Source organism: Pelophylax lessonae, assembly GCF_965119305.1.
Source record: "Pelophylax lessonae genome assembly, chromosome: 5".
Classification (NCBI taxonomy): Eukaryota; Metazoa; Chordata; class Amphibia; order Anura; family Ranidae; genus Pelophylax; species Pelophylax lessonae.
In genome coordinates, this window is record NC_138772.1 from 232,823,666 (window position 1) to 232,840,591 (window position 16,926).

A 16,926-nucleotide genomic window follows, 5' to 3' on the forward strand; every position below is an offset into this window, starting at 1 on the left:
TTAAGTTGGTTGGCAGGACTGCATTGTGGGATGCAGAGTCTACTGGAAGCCGTTTGGAGAAAAAATTGGGTGCTCTTGGTGTGCAATTGAGACACTTTAAAGAATGTAATTGTCCTTGGAAAGTACTAAATGAAGCCTGCTAACACATAGGGTTATGTTATGTAAGATTTGGAAGTGCATGTTTCCTTTAAAGCGTATCTATACTCTATTACTGGGCGAGTCCCATTGTCCTGCCTTCAGCAGGATATTAATCAAGTTGTTTGTCTGTAATATCAGAACTGACCACAAGATGGAGCCAGTGGTAAATTACCGGTTTTTACAGAATGTAGAAACGGTTCAGCTTTAACCAAAATACCCATCATTCTTCAGTCTAAGGAAGGGAGAAATGTGCATCCTGGGAACTCACACTCCCTCTTAGAGACTGAAAGAAGGAACCAGCTATCAGAGCACACGTTGGACTAAAACTTGCATCTCCTAAACACAGCATTGTTGGGGAGACTCAGGGGTGTACCAAGGGGTTGGCGAGACTGACGCAGGCCGAGGGGGGGGGGGCGCAAAAATTAATTGGCAGTGTTACCAATGACTTTTGCGCCCCCAGGCAGCGTACGGCTCTATCAAGGAACCGCGCGCACAGTACCAGGGCCAGCGCTATCTATAGACCAGTGCGGCGGCGACACTCACCCTGCCTCTTCGTGGGGGCCCAAGTGTGCTGTACTGCGGCGGCCAATTGGCTCTCCCTCCTATGAGGTCCGGTCCTCCCCCTGCCCCGGGATCCCTCATGTGCAGAGAAAGGCGGAAGGGGAGGGGCCGTGCATGGTGCTGATACCATGGATGATGGAGTGCACTGAAGATACAGTGGCTGTGCCTGTTGGTGGACCAGTGGGGGATACTGAGGAGCGGCTGGGTGGCTGGAGGAGCCCGAAGATGGAGCCTGGAAGCCATGGACAGGTAAGGAGGATCCATTGAAGTACATTGTACTGGGAAAGGGAGGAGGAGAATGTTGTGTGAGGTCTGTATAGTAGTCGGTGTAATAGTTAGTTAGTGGTCAGAGGAGTGGTTAGGTAGGTCAGTGTAGTGGTTAGTGTAGTTCTCATTCTAATGGCCAGGTAGGTCAATGTAGTGGCCAGGTAGGTCAGTGTAGTGGTTAGGTAGGTGAATGTGGGAACCAGGTAGGTTTATGTAGTTTCCACCATATACATGGGCAGGGTAAAGGTAGTGGAGTCTGGGGCGAGGCCAATTGGGGGGGGGGGAGGTGGCAAAATAAGGTTTGGCCTAGGGTGTCAAAAAATCCTTGCACCAGCCCTGCACAGTACACAGGGGGAGCACCTCCCCCTCGCGGTCTGCGTAGGAGCGGCGGGTGTCGTGTGACTACTCGGCTCTCAGCATGACACAGACAGCACGCCTGACATCAGACCATCAGACGCCCCCCCTCCACTCCCCTACCATGACAGGAAAAACGGCAGGGAGGGAGGCAAGTGAGGATAGCCATTTATTGGACAGCTGGCTCTGAGTGCTGCGTGGGACGAGGATTGCATAAGTAGGTAGATTTCAGGAAGGGTGGGAGGGTATATTGAGTGAGGGGGAAAGTGCAAAGGGGGCTGGAGATATTGAGGAAGGGGGGAGATGGCAATGGGGGGGGGGGGAATATTGAGCAAGGGGGGAGGTTGGCATGGTCATGGGGGGGGGGGCACCGATACAGCTCCTCGCCAAGGGCGCTGGTGAGAATTACTTACTACTCATCTACAACCTAGCTTATTCATTGTATTTCTGTATAAATTATATACTATTTATATGTATCTGTATTTGTTTTTCTCAATAGTAGCACCCACCCTGTTTTGTGAATAAAAAACTTCAAAATGACACTCTGGCTTATTGCAGAATAGGAGGGTTTAGGCTACATGTCGAGCTACACACAGGGAAACATGTAGCGGGGACAGAATACCCATATTGCTATAACTTAGTATGTGATTAAAGGTTGCCATGACCTAGTAGGTTTAAGGGGTCATTCTGCCTGCAGCTAAATAATGGCACTTAAGAAAAAATTACAACATGACTGGACAAATCTCACTCAGTACTAGGAGCCAGATTTAAAAACCTAGGAGCCAGCAAATATGCAACCTGCATATGACTACGTAGAACGCTATAAAAAGGTACACAGTCCAGCAATAGTTAAAAAGACAAAATATTTGTTCTGGTAATTCTGAACAGACTTAATTTCAATAAATTAATAATAAAAATATTACTTAAAAAAAGATAAAGTTTACCCAGTCTTGCCTACCTGCCTGCATTGCGGTAGCTGCACCTGTCTCTCACAATGCAGACAAGTCACAGTCCTGCAGCTGACAAATGTTGGTTTAGGAAAGGGGAGTGAGCCTTTGGGCATTACATTTTTAAAGTGGAACCTCACTCTCTCAATCAACATTGATTCATTTTATTCCTTATGTGGCTAGCATTAGGAAATGAATAGTAAAGTATATCATATTTGATTGTTTTAAATTTTTTTTTTTTTTTTTTTTTTTTTTACACTTTTTCAGTTACTTCCTGGTTTCCATGCCTATGCACATCTTATCCTGCTTGCATACCTGAGCCAAGGGCAGGTGGATTCCAGGAAGTAAATGCTACATGAATCATCTGCTCTTACACAAGGTGGCGACGGCAGAACTGATAGGGGGTGATTTTCAAAGTGATTTCTCAACAAAATAGAGCATGGAGACATGGATGGATGAGTGACTTTGCTTTGAATATTAAAAATTCATTAAATAGCATTTTTGGTTTGTGGTTCTCAGATAAAGTATAGTTCTGCTTTAGGAACAAGCTGATATAGCTATATCCAGTGGGGAGGCAGGCGTTGCCAGGGCTATTGTTAGGTAAAGCCAGCATACAGAAAACTGTGGCAGCCATTATAACTGTATTGACAGCCAGTGAGAGACTGAGCTAAGTTTGCATTTCTCATATGCTCATACTTAGCACAATGTGTCTCGCATAACGCCAGCTGTTAACACAGTCACATTTTCCGGCAAAGTTTCACAATATCTGGGATTTTGCTTTTTCCTAAACCGTCTTCTTTTTTTTTTTCCAAGTTCTTATTTTGTATAATCCATATCTGGGCACTTTATTTTGTAAAGGTAATCAAATATCAAAATACCAGATTTTCGTAAGATGCAACACTAGTTTTAACTACTTATTGAAAAATCATCTGCAATAAATTAGATTCACTCCATTCTGTAAAATGTGCTCACAGCCGACCAGGTTGTGCCATCTTTGGGCACCTGAAATATTTGCTGAAATAGTTAATCACAGAATAGAACTCACTTGACTGGCAAATGCTTCATTAATTTCATACACGTCAATATCATCAATTGTGAGACCTGTAGGCATAAACAAACTTTAATAAAATATTTAGATCATTTATATTATCACACTTTACATTAAATAAACCAGTTAATACCTACCTGCTTTCTCTAAAGCCACAGGTATAGCATAGGCTGGTCCTATCCCCATAACAGCAGGAGGGACCCCCACTACAGCAAAGGACCTTAGCACCCCCATGATAGGAAGACCCAGACGTGTGGCTGTTGATCGTCTAGCTAGCAAAACTGCTGCAGCTCCATCGCTAACTTGACTGGCATTACCTGTACACATAGGACAAAAAAAAAAAAAAAATTTGACTTTAAAAACAGTTTTTGTTCTCCAGTGAGAAAAAAAAACCCAAAATGAGCAACTTCAGTTTGCTTAAAGAAGAAATAAATACTAATGAATTATAATTCAAAGTCATCATGGCAGAATTAGCAGCATGATACACCGCTGGTCGCTTTAACCACTTCAGCTCCGGAAGGTTTTACTCCCTTAATGACCAGGCCATTTTTTGCGATTCGGCACTATGTTACTTTAACAATTGCGCGGTCGTGCGACACTGTACACAATTTTTTTCCCCCACAAATAGAGCTTTCTTTTGGTGGTATTTGATCACCTCTGCGGTTTTTAGATTATGCGCTATAAACAAAAAAAAAAAGGAGTGACAATTTTTTAAAAAACTAAAAATTTTTACTTTCTGCTATAAAACAAACAAAAAAAAAAATCAAAATTTTTTTATCAGTTTAGGCCAATTTGTATTCTGCTACATATTTTTGGTAAAAAAAAATCCCAAAGCGTGCATTTTAATTGGTTTGCGCAAAAGTTGTAGCGTTTACAAACTACGGGATAGATTTTTGGACTTTTTTTTTGTTTTTATTAGTAATGGCGGCGATCAGTGATTTTTAGCGGAACTGTGACATTGTGGCGGACAGATCGGACACCTAACATTTGACACTTTTTGGGGACCAGTGACATTAATACAGTAATCAGTGCTAAATAATATGCACTGTTACTGTATAAATAACACTGGCAGGGAAGGGGTTCATACTGGGGTGTGATCAAAGGGTTAAATGTATGCCAATCGTGCTAATTAACTTGGGGGGAGAGGGGGGGGCTCTATAACAGGCACACAGAGATGGGTGTTGTAGCTTAGCTGAAACACGCAATCTCTGTGCTCTCCTGGTCAAAAAGATTGTGGGAGGCCGGCTGCGATCCTGCCCACTCCTCCCGCAGTCTGGGTCCACGCTGTGTCTAATCACAGCAGGAGCATGCCGCCGTGACCGCGTGCACATAATTACGTAGATGTACGCCATTAAGCGCTGCCGAGCCGCCCTGCCGCAGTAAATCTGCGTGGGGCAGTCGGCAAGGAGTTAAAGAATACACCTGTAGGAAATTCACAGATAATTCTCTGCTGTACTCTGTCTTCTGAACTGTACATTATGCTTTCCTGACCCCTGCACTCTGTGAGCATACCCCTGATTAGACTTGTGGCACAGTATTTAAAGCATTTTTTGGGGGGTACAATGACTGTGGCATGTGTTACTGTGTAGCCCCCCAAGTTTTAAGATCCCCCCCTCCTTTTAGCAGAATATTGAAACACCCATAATTTGCTGCAGCGTCCTGCCCAATTCTCTACATACCCAAGGCAGACCCCCTTGGGCAGATATTCGTTTTACCATACAGCTTGTGTTCATTCTATACTAGTGGTGGGGAGCGGTGCCTTACATTGTAACAATGCAATGCAGGTTTACCTTTTTTTCAGTTTGACTGAAATGTCAAAGGAACATTTCATTGTTTTCTCGAATGCAGACAACAGTGCACGCAGATAACGTACTATGTATGTAAAGGTAAGCTTCGGCGTAACGCACTGCAACCCGCCTGAAGGTAGCAATACAGTGCAAGTAGGGCACATTGTTTTCTATGTGCCTTTGCGGTGACTGCAGTGTAAACAAGCCATTCATTGCATTAAAGTAAACATTTAGGTGTTCGTATCCCCCCCCCTTTTTTTTCTTACCTGAGCCCTCATTCGATCCAGCACCTTGAACACCTGCAGCCCTTCTGCCCTCACTTCCTGCTCTCACTGGTTTTGCTGAGGCAATGGGAATTACGCTGTCAATCAAAGCCAGTGAAGAGGGAGCAGAAGGCAGGGCCAAGTCCCGCGGTCTGTGTCCACAAATGCAATAAGTGAGGCTCAGAAGCGAGCCTGCATGAATGCCCATAGAAAGCGGCTTTCTATGGGGAACTCACTGATGTGGTGGAGCCAGGAGCGCCTGGCTGGGGACCCCAGAAGAGGAGGATTGGGGCCACTCCACTACACAGAGTAGGCAAGTATAAACCTGTCCTATTTTTTTTTTTTTTTCTTTTTAAAACCAAGCTTTAGATGTGCAAACACCCTATTTAATCAAGTCGGGTATTTATTTAGAAATTATTTATTTATATATCTATAGTTTTTATAATACCTGAATTTTTGTACTAGCTGCCTGTAATCCTCTGCAGAACCCATTCACAATTATACAGCCAGGCTTTACTGAATTAAACAGTGCTGTGTGTTTAACAAATATAGCTTGGGGACTGAAGAATAGAGCACAGAGATGACCTCTTCAGTGTGCAGCTTCTCCTTCTGGGTCACTGTCTACCAGAGAAAGAAAAAAGACAGACAGAACTTAGCGTATGGTTTGTCTGGCTTGTGTGGATTTTTGACTTACGGTAAAATCCATCTCTCTGATGTTCACTGACAGACACAGCTCTTTCATCTTCATGACTGTAGGGTTATGCTGCCCTCCACAGGAGGACACTAGGCAGAGAAAAGCTTGAGCACGCCTATGGGGCAGTCCCTGGGGATATACTTCCACTTCCTGCTATAGGTATTCAGTTTTGTAACGAGCAGTGTAAGAAGAAAAAAAAAAACCCAACTCCAAAGAGGGACGGGTGCTGTGTCCGTCAATGAACATCAGAGAAATGGAATTTACGGTAGGTCAAAAATCCCATTTCCTCTTTCCTTCATTGAAGGACACAGCTCTTCATCTTCATGACTGTAGGGACATCTAAAAGCAGTGTCAAACATGAGGGGTGCGAACAGCAGATAACAAACAAAAAGGCTAAACATAGCCAACTGAGAACAACTGAAGCTCACTTGGGAAAGAATAAAAAAAAAAAACACACCCTCAAAGAGGACAATCCTCTAAACAGCAGCCTGCAAGACTTTGGGGCCAAAAGAAGCATCCGCAGGTGCCAACACATAAAACTTTGTGATTGTGTGCACAGGCGACCAAGTGGCCGCTTTGCAAACTAGCACCACTGATGCCTGATGACAGAAGGCCCAGGAGGCACTCATCGCCCGAGTAGAGTGCGCCCTGACAGGGAAAGGAGGAACCTGACCCTTAATAGAATAAGCCTGAATCACAGTCTGCCTGATCCATCTGAAAATGGTCGCAGCAGAAGCAGCCAGTCCCTTGTGAGGTCCATCCGTGAGGACAAACTGAGTCTGGACTTTCAAAACGACTCCGTAGCTGCCAGGTATACCCTTATTGCCCAAACCACATCCAGGGAATGCAAGGCAACTTCCTTAGGATGCTTTGGCCTGGGACACAGGGAAGGCAACACAATGTCTTCATTCAGATGAAAATTGGAGATGACCCTAGGAAGGAACGATAGACATGGCCAAAGAACCACTTTATCCCTGTGAACAACTAGATAAAGGTGAACAGCAAGACAGCGCCGCCAGATCAGACACCCTGCGCACCGAAGTAATAGCCACCTTCTGGAATAATGTAAGCAGGGGAATCTCCCTAATATTTTCAAAAGGAGGTTTCTAAAGAACTGTCAAAACCAAATTGAGGCCCCAAGGCAACAAGTGTCTCAGTCCCTGGAGAAAAGTAGGCACCAAGGAGTGTGAGGCAAACGGACGCGGAAAGAAAATCACCAAGGCCGAGACTTGTCTCTTGATGGTACTCAAGGCCAAAATGTTGTTCGACCACTCGCTGGAGGAAAGCCAAGATCCGAGTCATCAAAAAGGAGCGAGGGTGCGCGATGTACGTCTTCCAGGTATGATGGTAAATCTTCCTTGAAGTAGATTTTCTAGCTTTTAAAAGCATAGGAATCACCGAATCAGATAATCCTCTATCCTTTAGCACCTGGCTTTCAACAGCCAGGCCGTCAAAGCCAGCGACTGCAAAGCAGGATGGAAGATCGGTCCTTGAGACAGCAGATCTTCCCTGAGAGGGAGTCGCCAAGAAATATCGGCGACCAGCTGTACCAGATCGGCGTACCAAGACCAGCGAGGCCAGTCTGGAGCCACTAGAATGACTGGAATCCCTTCTGCTTCGATCCTGCACAGGAGTCGCAGCAGAAGCTTGAGAGGAGGAAAGACATATCAGACGATAATGACTCCAGGAAGCCAATAGGGAGTCTTTGGCGTCGGCTAGAGGGTCCAGAGACCGTGCCACAAACCTCTGAACTCTCCTGTTGAGGCGAGAGGCCAACAGGTCCACCCCGGGAGTCCCCCACTGGAGACACAACTGACTGAACATCTCCGGATGAAGTGACCATTTGGAAAAAATTCTATTAAAAAAAATAAAAAAAAATAGCTAGGACCAGAGATCCCATCAAGGAACTAGGTCCTTACTCCTAACTAGGCAGGAAAAAAAACTGAATACCTATAGCAGGAAGTGGAAGTATACCCCCAGGGACTGCCCCATAGGCGTGCTCAAGCTTTTCTCTGCCTATTGTCCTACTCCTGTAGGGGGCAGCATAACCCCACGGTCATAAAGATGAATAGCTGTGTCCGTCAATGAACGAAAGATTAAGCAAAATGTTTTACCATACAAGACACTTTACCGATTATGCATTTCAATTGTGATTCAGCATATCTACCTCAAGAACAATAGTTTTATTTATGACAGGTACTTATATAGCACCGTCAATTTACAAAGTGCTTTACATATACTGTATATTGTACAGTTACATCAGGCCCTGCCCTCAAAGTTTACAATCCAAGATCCCTAACTTACATTCTTACACACACACACATACCAGATAGGAGCCCATTAACCTACCAGCATGTTTTAGAGTGCAAACCCTCTGCAGGTAGTGCCGTAGCTGGGATTCGAACAACGACCCTAGTACTGCTTGGCGGAAGTGCTAACCATTTAGTCATGGTGCTGATACTGTATATTGCAGCTTGCCAGTCTTTAGATGTGACAGCTGAATTAATTATGTTTTAGGCTTTTTTCCTTTCATGTATCTAGTAATCCTGCCAGTAACACATTTCCCTCCCTAAGTGAATAATTACGTACTGGATTTGCAGAGAAGCATGGTTGTTATCTTAGAACAGAAGTGTTTTATAAGTAGAGAACAGCTACCCCTTTCGTCTCCAGAAGGTGTTCTGTAGTCCTAACACACTTCCTCATTACATTGTTTGAAAAACAGGCTGCAGAGTGCACACAACAGCATAAGATTTCTGACATGATCAACGGGTATTTTGGCGCTTAAGAAAATAATAGATCAACTGCTTTTAGTAGTATATTTAAAAACACCAAAAAGGAGCAAAAAAGCAAAGTGTCAAAAATGTCAGTAATGTGGGATAAAAAATAGGTGCGCGAACCTTAGTGAAAGGTGAAAGAAAGCAGCACTGAAAATGAAATAAGATATGGAAGGTTGTAACATATGAAACATAAATTACAAAAGTGCACTAAACATAGAGAACAAAAATGTTCACAAAACGTGTCTGCTGGACATCCAGCTAAACATAAAGTCTATATTTCCAAATGGTGAGACTGTACACAAATCTTGCAAATCCAAAGTGAGGTTGGGGAGTGATGGGAGGTGGGTGTAGCCTCTTCCCAGGTGGTGATCCAAAATGTGCTCTAACATACACGTGAAACACCCAGTGGTAGGAAGGGACTCTTACCAAAATGTGAAGAGATGCAATCATGTAATGTGTAAATTCCTGGGGTCCAATATGGTCAACTTGATGGTAAAATTCTCAGATGGAATAAAGCGACCAACTGCTTCCACATTAAGGGGATCTACAGGCTTCCAAACAGGGGGATATCGCCAAGAAGAACATGCCCAAGGAAGAAGAGGGGACTATAGTGCATTACCTCCAATTTATTGAATCAATAAGAATAGAGTAACACTTACAATTTCCAGATGAAATTTACAGCATATGAGGGTATGGTCGCGGACGTCTGCAGTAAGTCCAGGACCGGTAGCAGCACGGCTAGCTCCCCCCGACGCGTTTCCACTGATGAGTCGGCTTCTGGGACTGGAGCTGTGGCCGTGCTGCTAGCATCTCTGTAGGAAGTTGACCATATTGGACCCCAGGATTTTACACATTACATGATTGCATCTCTTCACATTTTGGTAAGAGTCCCTTCCTACCACTGGGTGTTTCACGTGTATGTTAGAGCACATTTTGGATCACCACCTGGGAAGAGGCTACACCCACCTCCCATCACTCCCCAACCTCACTATACTCTTTGGATTTGCAAGATTTGTGTACAGTCTCACCATTTGGAAATATAGACTTTATGTTTAGCTGGATGTCCAGCAGACACGTTTTGTGAACATTTTTGTTCTCTATGTTTAGCGCACTTTTGTAATTTATGTTTCATATGTTACAACCTTCCATAAAAATGTCAGTTAGGTGTCTGATCTGTCGGCTGCAATGTTGCAGTCACACTAAAAATCACTGATAGCTGACATTACTATTAAAAAATAAATAAATAAATAAATAAATAAAAATGGCAAATCTTTACCCTAGTTTGTAGACCTGATATTTATGCAAACCAATCAATATACACTTATTGGTATTTTTTTACCAAAAAAATATGTGGCAAAATACAAATTGGCCTTAAATGATGAAAAAAAAACCCACAGATTTTTTCCTTTTTTGGGGGGGGGGGGACGTTTAGAAAGTAAAAAAAAAATTAAAGAAAGCTCCATTTGTGGAGAAAAAAGGGCATCAATTTTTTTGGGGTACAGTGTCGCACAACCGCGCAATTGTCAGTTAAAGTAATGCAGTGCTGAATCACAAAAAATGGACTGGTCATTAAGGGGGAAAACCTTCCGGTCCAGAAGTGGTTACGGTATTCTTGAAAGTCTGTGACACAAACTATTTTCTCAAATTTAGGTCCTTCTGCGGTGTATTCAATTTCTATAAATTAACTTGTATTACTATTCTTTTCACTCTTTGCCTCTGAAAGATCACCATTAAAAGCTTTCTGACACTTCTACCCAGTGGTTTTGAATGTTTATCCCCTTAAAACAATGCCGTGGAAATGTCACACATGTAATGAAATATATAAACACCATAATCAAATGGCACAACTGCTTGTCATAGTTAAAAAGGGCATAAATGAGCCAAGCCACATACCAGCAGTAGTGCTTCCGTCTTGTTTAAAGGCTGGTTTAAGTTTTGCTAGCCCCTCCAGGGTGGTGCTTGGCCGGATGCCATCATCTTCACTTACTGTGATGGTCTTTGTATTGCCTTGATCATCAGTGACTGTGGTGGTTACAGGAACTATTTCAGCCTTAAAGTGGCCTGCTCTTTGGGCAGCTGCAGCCCTAAAAATGGGAGATTAAAATAGAGATCTCTTTGCATGCTGCTTTGTTACATAGTTAGTCAGATTGAAAAAAAAGTCCATCCAGTTCAACCAATAAAAAAAAAAAAAAATTAAATTATACAATCCCATATACACAATCCTATACCCAGTTGATCCAGAGGAAGGCCAAAAAAACCAGCAAAGCATGATCCCATTCACTCCATCGAGGGAAAACAATTCTTCCTGATCCCCTAAGAGGAAATCAGATATTCCCTGGATCAACTCTACCTATAAATGTTGGCATTCAGTTATATTATGTACATTTAGGAAAGAATCTAGGTCTTTTTTAAAGCAATCTGAGCTGGCCAGAACCAGCTCTTGAGGGAGTCCATTCTACATTTTCACAACTCTTACTGTGAAGAAACCTTTCCATAATTACATAGTTACATAGTTAGTGAGGCTGAAAAAAGACACAAGTCCATCCAGTTCAACCTATGATGTGTGTGTGTGTTTGCTTTTAACCGTACATTGTATACCCCTGTATGTTGTGGTCTTTAAGGTGTCCATCCAATAGTTTTTTGAAACTATCAATGCTCCCCGCTGATACGACTGCTTGCGGAAGAGAATTCCACATCCTTACCGCTCTTACAGTGAAGAACCCCTTACGCACTTTAAGGTTAAACCGCCTTTCCTCAAGTTTTAGTGAGTGGCCACGTGTCTTATTGTATCTCCTTTCTCTGAATAGTTTGTTCCTTATGCTAGGGTCGCCAGTACAGTATTTGTACATTGATATCATATCCCCCCTCAATCGTCTCTTCTCCAGAGAGAATAGGTTCAGTGCTTGTAGTCTTTCCTCATAGCTGATGTCCTCCATTCCCCTAATTATTTTTGTTGCCCTTCTCTGGACTTTCTCCAGTTCCAGCACATCCTTCCTGAGGACCGGTGCCCAGAACTGGACAGCATACTCCAGATGTGGCCGGACCAGAGTCTTGTAGAGTGGAAGAATAATCTCTTTATTTCTGGAGTGAATCCCCTTTTTTATACAACCCAGTATTCTGTTGGCTTTGCTTGCAGCGGCTTGGCATTGCATGCCACTTCCAAGCCTGTTGTCTACCAGTACCCCCAGGTCCCTTTCCATCCTAGACTCACCCAGAGGTTCCCCCCCTAGTGAGTAGCTTGCTTTCTGGTTTCTGGCCCCCAAGTGCATTACTTTACATTTTTCTACATTAAACCTCATCTGCCATGTAGTTGCCCACCCCATTATTTTGTTCAGGTCTGCTTGCAAGATTTCCACATCCTGCATAGAAGATATTGGCATGCCTAATTTAGTATCATCTGCAAATACTGAGATTGTACTAGATATCCCCTCCTCTAGATCATTTATGAATAAATTAAACAGGATTGGTCCCAGGACAGAACCCTGGGGGACCCCACTTTCCACACCCGCCCAATCAGAGTACTCCCCATTAATCACCACCCTCTGTACTCTCCCCTGGAGCCAGTTCTCTATCCAGGTACTCACCTTATGGTCCATACCTATCTTCCTTAGTTTGTACAGTAAGCGTTTGTGGGGAACGGTGTCAAAGGCCTTTGCAAAGTCCAGATACACCACATCCACAGGCTTACCTTTATCTAAGTGGCAGCTCACTTCATCGTAGAAGGTTAATAGATTGGTTTGGCATGAACGATTTTTCATGAATCCATGCTGATTACTACTTATAATACCGTTTTCATTACTAAAGTCTTGTATGTGGTCCCTTATCATCCCCTCCAAAATTTTGCAGACTACTGATGTTAGGCTGACCGGCCTATAGTTACCCGGGATATATCTCGGCCCCTTTTTAAATATTGGTACCACGTTGGCTTTTTTCCAATCAGCTGGCACCATACCCGTCTGTAAACTATCCTTAAAGATCAAGAATAATGGTCTGGCAATCACCTGGCTGAGCTCATTAAGAACCCTTGGGTGCAAGCCATCCGGTCCCGGGGATTTATTTATGTTAAGTTTCTCTAGTTTAGCTCTAAGTCTATCCTCTGTTAGCCATGGCGGCACTTCCTGAGGTGTATTATTTAGTTCGGCCTTACAAGCGGGGTTCGTGTAGCCCCCCGATTCCTTTGTGAAGACTGAAGAAAAGAAATTATTTAACACTTCCGCCTTTTCTCTGTCCTCAGTGGCCATTTTTCCTTTATCATCTTTTATGGGGCCAATGTGTTCTGGCCTCGCTTTCCTACTGTTTATATACTTAAAGAACTTCTTGGGGTTCTTTTTACTCTCCTCCGCTATATGTCTCTCGTGTTCTATTTTAGCCGCCCTGATTTCATCTTTACATTTCTTATTACACTCTTTGTAGTGCTTAAATGCTGCCAATGACCCCTCAGTCTTGTATTTTTTGAAGGCCTTTTCTTTAGCTCTAAATATACATTTTTATGTTGGAGTTTAGCCACCCAGGGTTTAGTTTTGCTCTTTTAAATTTATTTCCCTGTGGAATGCACTGGCCCACCCCCTTATTAAGTATGCTCTTGAAGCACTCCCATTTTTCCTCCGTGTTCTTTGTTCCCAGGGTTCTATCCCATTTGATATTTTCTAGCAGCGAGCGCAGTTTAGGGAAATTGGCTCTTTTGAAATTCAGTGTCCTTATATTACCCTTGTGTTTCCTATTACTGTAATTAATACTGAAACCAATTGACCTATGGTCACTGTTCCCTAAGTTGTCCCGTATTTCTATATCCGTGAGCAGGTCTGTATTGTTGGTAATCAGTAGGTCAAGTACCGCATTGTTTCTTGTCGGTGCATTCACCATCTGACCCATGAAATTGTCCTGCAAAACATTTAGGAACTGCCGAAGCTTGGCTGAATGCGCGGTTCCTTCTGCCAAGTCTATATCAGGATAATTAAAGTCCCCCATTATAATGACATTTCCCATCCTTGCTGCCAATCCTATCTGTAACATGAGGTCCACCTCACCCTCCTCCCTCTGGTTTGGGGGCCTATAGCATACGCCCAATATTACCTTCCCCACCGTGCCTTTCCTTTGAAGCTCTACCCATAGGGATTCTGCCTCGTCCATAGCTCCATTATTAATATCATCCCTCATATTTACCTGTATACTGTTCTTAATATACAAACATACCCCTCCCCCTTTTTTACCCTCTCTATCTCTGCGATAAAGGGAATACCCCTGAATGGTCGCCATCCAGTCATGAGAGCTGTCAAACCAAGTCTCAGTTATCCCCACAAAATCTAAGTCCTCCTCAAACATCAGCAGCTCCAGCTCTCCCATCTTGTTGGCCAGGCTTCTGGCATTGGTATATAAGCCTCGTAATTTTGATGTTTTTAGGCTGCTCTCTTGATTTTTCCCCGTACCCACCCTGGGTATAGGAGCTCCGAACACCCTACCGCTAATGCCCCCATTTCTGCCCTTTGAAACTTGCTTTCCACTGGCTAATTCTACATCTGTACCCTCCCCCCCATTCCCTAGTTTAAAAGCCCCTCTAACTTTTTGGCCATCCTCGCACCCAGTACGGCTGCACCCACCCCATTTAGGTGCAATCCGTCCCTACCAAAGAGCCGGTGGCCGACTGAGAAGTCGGCCCAGTTCTCCAGGAACCCGAAACCCTCCTTACTACACCAGCTCCTCAGCCACTCGTTAACTTCCCTAATCTCCCGCTGCCTCTCTGGTGTGGCTCGAGGTACAGGTAGTATTTCGGAAAATACTACCTTGGAGGTCCTAGTCCTCAACTTAGCGCCTAAGTCCCTGAAATCGTTTAGGATTCTCCGTCTTCCTCTGCCTATGTCATTGGTACCCACGTGTACCATGACAGCTGGGTCTTCCCCAGCCCCACCCAATAATCTGTTCACCCGATCCGCGATGTGCCGAACCCGAGCGCCCGGCAAACAACAGACTGTTCGGCGCACACGTTCTTTGTCACAGATTACACTGTCTGCCCTTCTAATAATTGAGTCCCCTACCACCAACACCTGTCTTTCCTTTCCCTTTCTCCCGGCCTCACTGGAGGAGTTCTTCCCCTGGCAGCTAGGGGTGTCGCTCTGCTCCAGCAATGCTGGTCCCTGACTGGTTTCCCCAACATCACACAACGGGGCGTATCTATTGGGGTGCTCCAGCCCAGGATCAGCCTCCTTGACTTGTCCCCTTCTACCCCTCCTAACTGTCACCCCTCTACTCTGCTCTGATGCCTGCACCTCCGATACTCCGCCCACCTCTGTGCAGGCCCCTGTCTGCACCTGATTGGTACAATCCTGGCTCTCCTCCGGTATGGACATTCGTCTCAGTGTTGCCAGCTGCTTCCCTAGATTCAGGACCTGAGCTTCCAGGGAAGCAACGTGCTCACATTTTGCGCATTTGTATTCGCCCTCGATCGCATGACCGAGGAACGCATACATATCACAAGATGTACACCGAGTCGCATCTCCACACCCGCCGGGCATTGTACCTACTATCTAATCTAATGGGGATTCAGCGATTTAAGTCTATCCTATGTGGCTATTACCTGGCTTCCTAACTCTACCTTCTCACCCTCTGGTACTCCGCTTCACTCACTTGACACCGGTCAGTCACCCAACACTCACAATCTCACAGCCCGGTCAGACGCACAACGCTGAGTCGCACAGCCCGGTCAGACGCACAACACTAAGTCGCACAGCCCGGTCAGACGCACAACACTAAGTCGCACAGCCCGGTCAGACGCACAACACTCAGTCGCACAGCCCGGTCAGACGCACAACACTCAGTCGCACAGCCCGGTCAGAAGCACAACACCGAGTCGCACAGCCCGGTCAGACGCACAACACTGAGTCGCACAGCCCGGTCAGACGCACGCAAAATCTCTTTTCCTCGACATAAAGAGTGCCCCCTTGTCCTCTGTGTTGACCTTAAAAGTGAATAACTCAACACCAGGTTCCCTAGATGGACCATTTATGTATTTATACACGTTGATCATATCCCCCCTAATCTCCTATTCTCAAGAGGATAAATTCAGTTCCTTTAATCTTTTCTCATAGCTGAGCTCCTCCATGCCTCTTATCAGTTTGGTTGCCCTTCTCTGCACTGTGTCCAGTTCCCCAATATCCTTTTTGAGAACTGGTGCCAAAAACATAACTGCATATTGCAGATGAGGTCTTACTAATGATTTGAACAGGGTCAGAATGATATGTCCTTCTCTGGAGTCCATACCTCTCCTAACACGAGAAACATTTTTTTTTTTTTTTTTATGCAATTCATTTTTTATTTTAAATTATGTTTTTCCAAATGCAAAATTTCCATACAAAGCAACAGAATTATTTCCATAAAAACATATATTTCTAAAATGTCACTCCCCCCCCTCCCCCACCCTAATTTCAAAATTAAAAATAATATAGTACAGGCACAAACTTTCTATATATGCTCAAATTCGGATATCAGTCCTAGGGTTTCAATCCATATTTTCCATATCTTCTTCAATCTAGTTTCATTACCCCTTCTTCTATTTATATTCTTTTTTCCCTTACTACTGTATTATTGACAATTTTCCACAAATCCATTACAGAGGGTGGCCTAGGCATTATCCACTTGGAAATAATCCCCTTCCTAGCCTGGTATAAACATCTCAGAACTGCGACTCGTTTGGATGCTGATCTCACATTTTGCTCCATATTTCCCAATATACAACATTTTGGGTCCATTCATAGATCTAATTTAAATACTACAGTTAAGTTTGCTCAATACCCCTTCCCAATGTCTGTATACCTTGGGGCACCTCCAGAGCATATGGATCAAGTCCCCAACTGCAGCCCTACACCTGGGGCAAGATGCATTTGGACGTCTCCCAAATTGAGATAATCTTTTTGGTGTATAGTATAATCTATGAATAATATAAAAGCTGTGTGAGTTTCTGGGCTGCTGGTAGGGACAATATCTAGATCTATTGAGGTTACTATATCATTCCATTGGACATCTGATAATTCTCCTACATCGTCTTCCAAATTTTACCCTGCTAGAGAGCTGGGAGTCCTTTTCCATAACTTAAAAAA

General features: G+C 44.1%; 1 protein-coding gene across 1 annotated transcript in view; it reads right to left on the reverse strand.

Moving 5' to 3' along the window:
• ACAA1 (acetyl-CoA acyltransferase 1) overlaps positions 1-16,926 on the reverse strand; it is a 73,166-nt gene that overhangs the window by 3,045 nt on the left and 53,195 nt on the right. The window contains exons 8-10 of the mRNA XM_082259715.1: positions 10,730-10,920; positions 3,453-3,632; positions 3,313-3,368 (exon numbers count right to left, since the gene is read on the reverse strand). Coding sequence (XP_082115841.1) covers positions 3,313-3,368; positions 3,453-3,632; positions 10,730-10,920 — 427 coding nt within the window. The remainder of the gene's footprint in view (positions 1-3,312; positions 3,369-3,452; positions 3,633-10,729; positions 10,921-16,926) is intronic.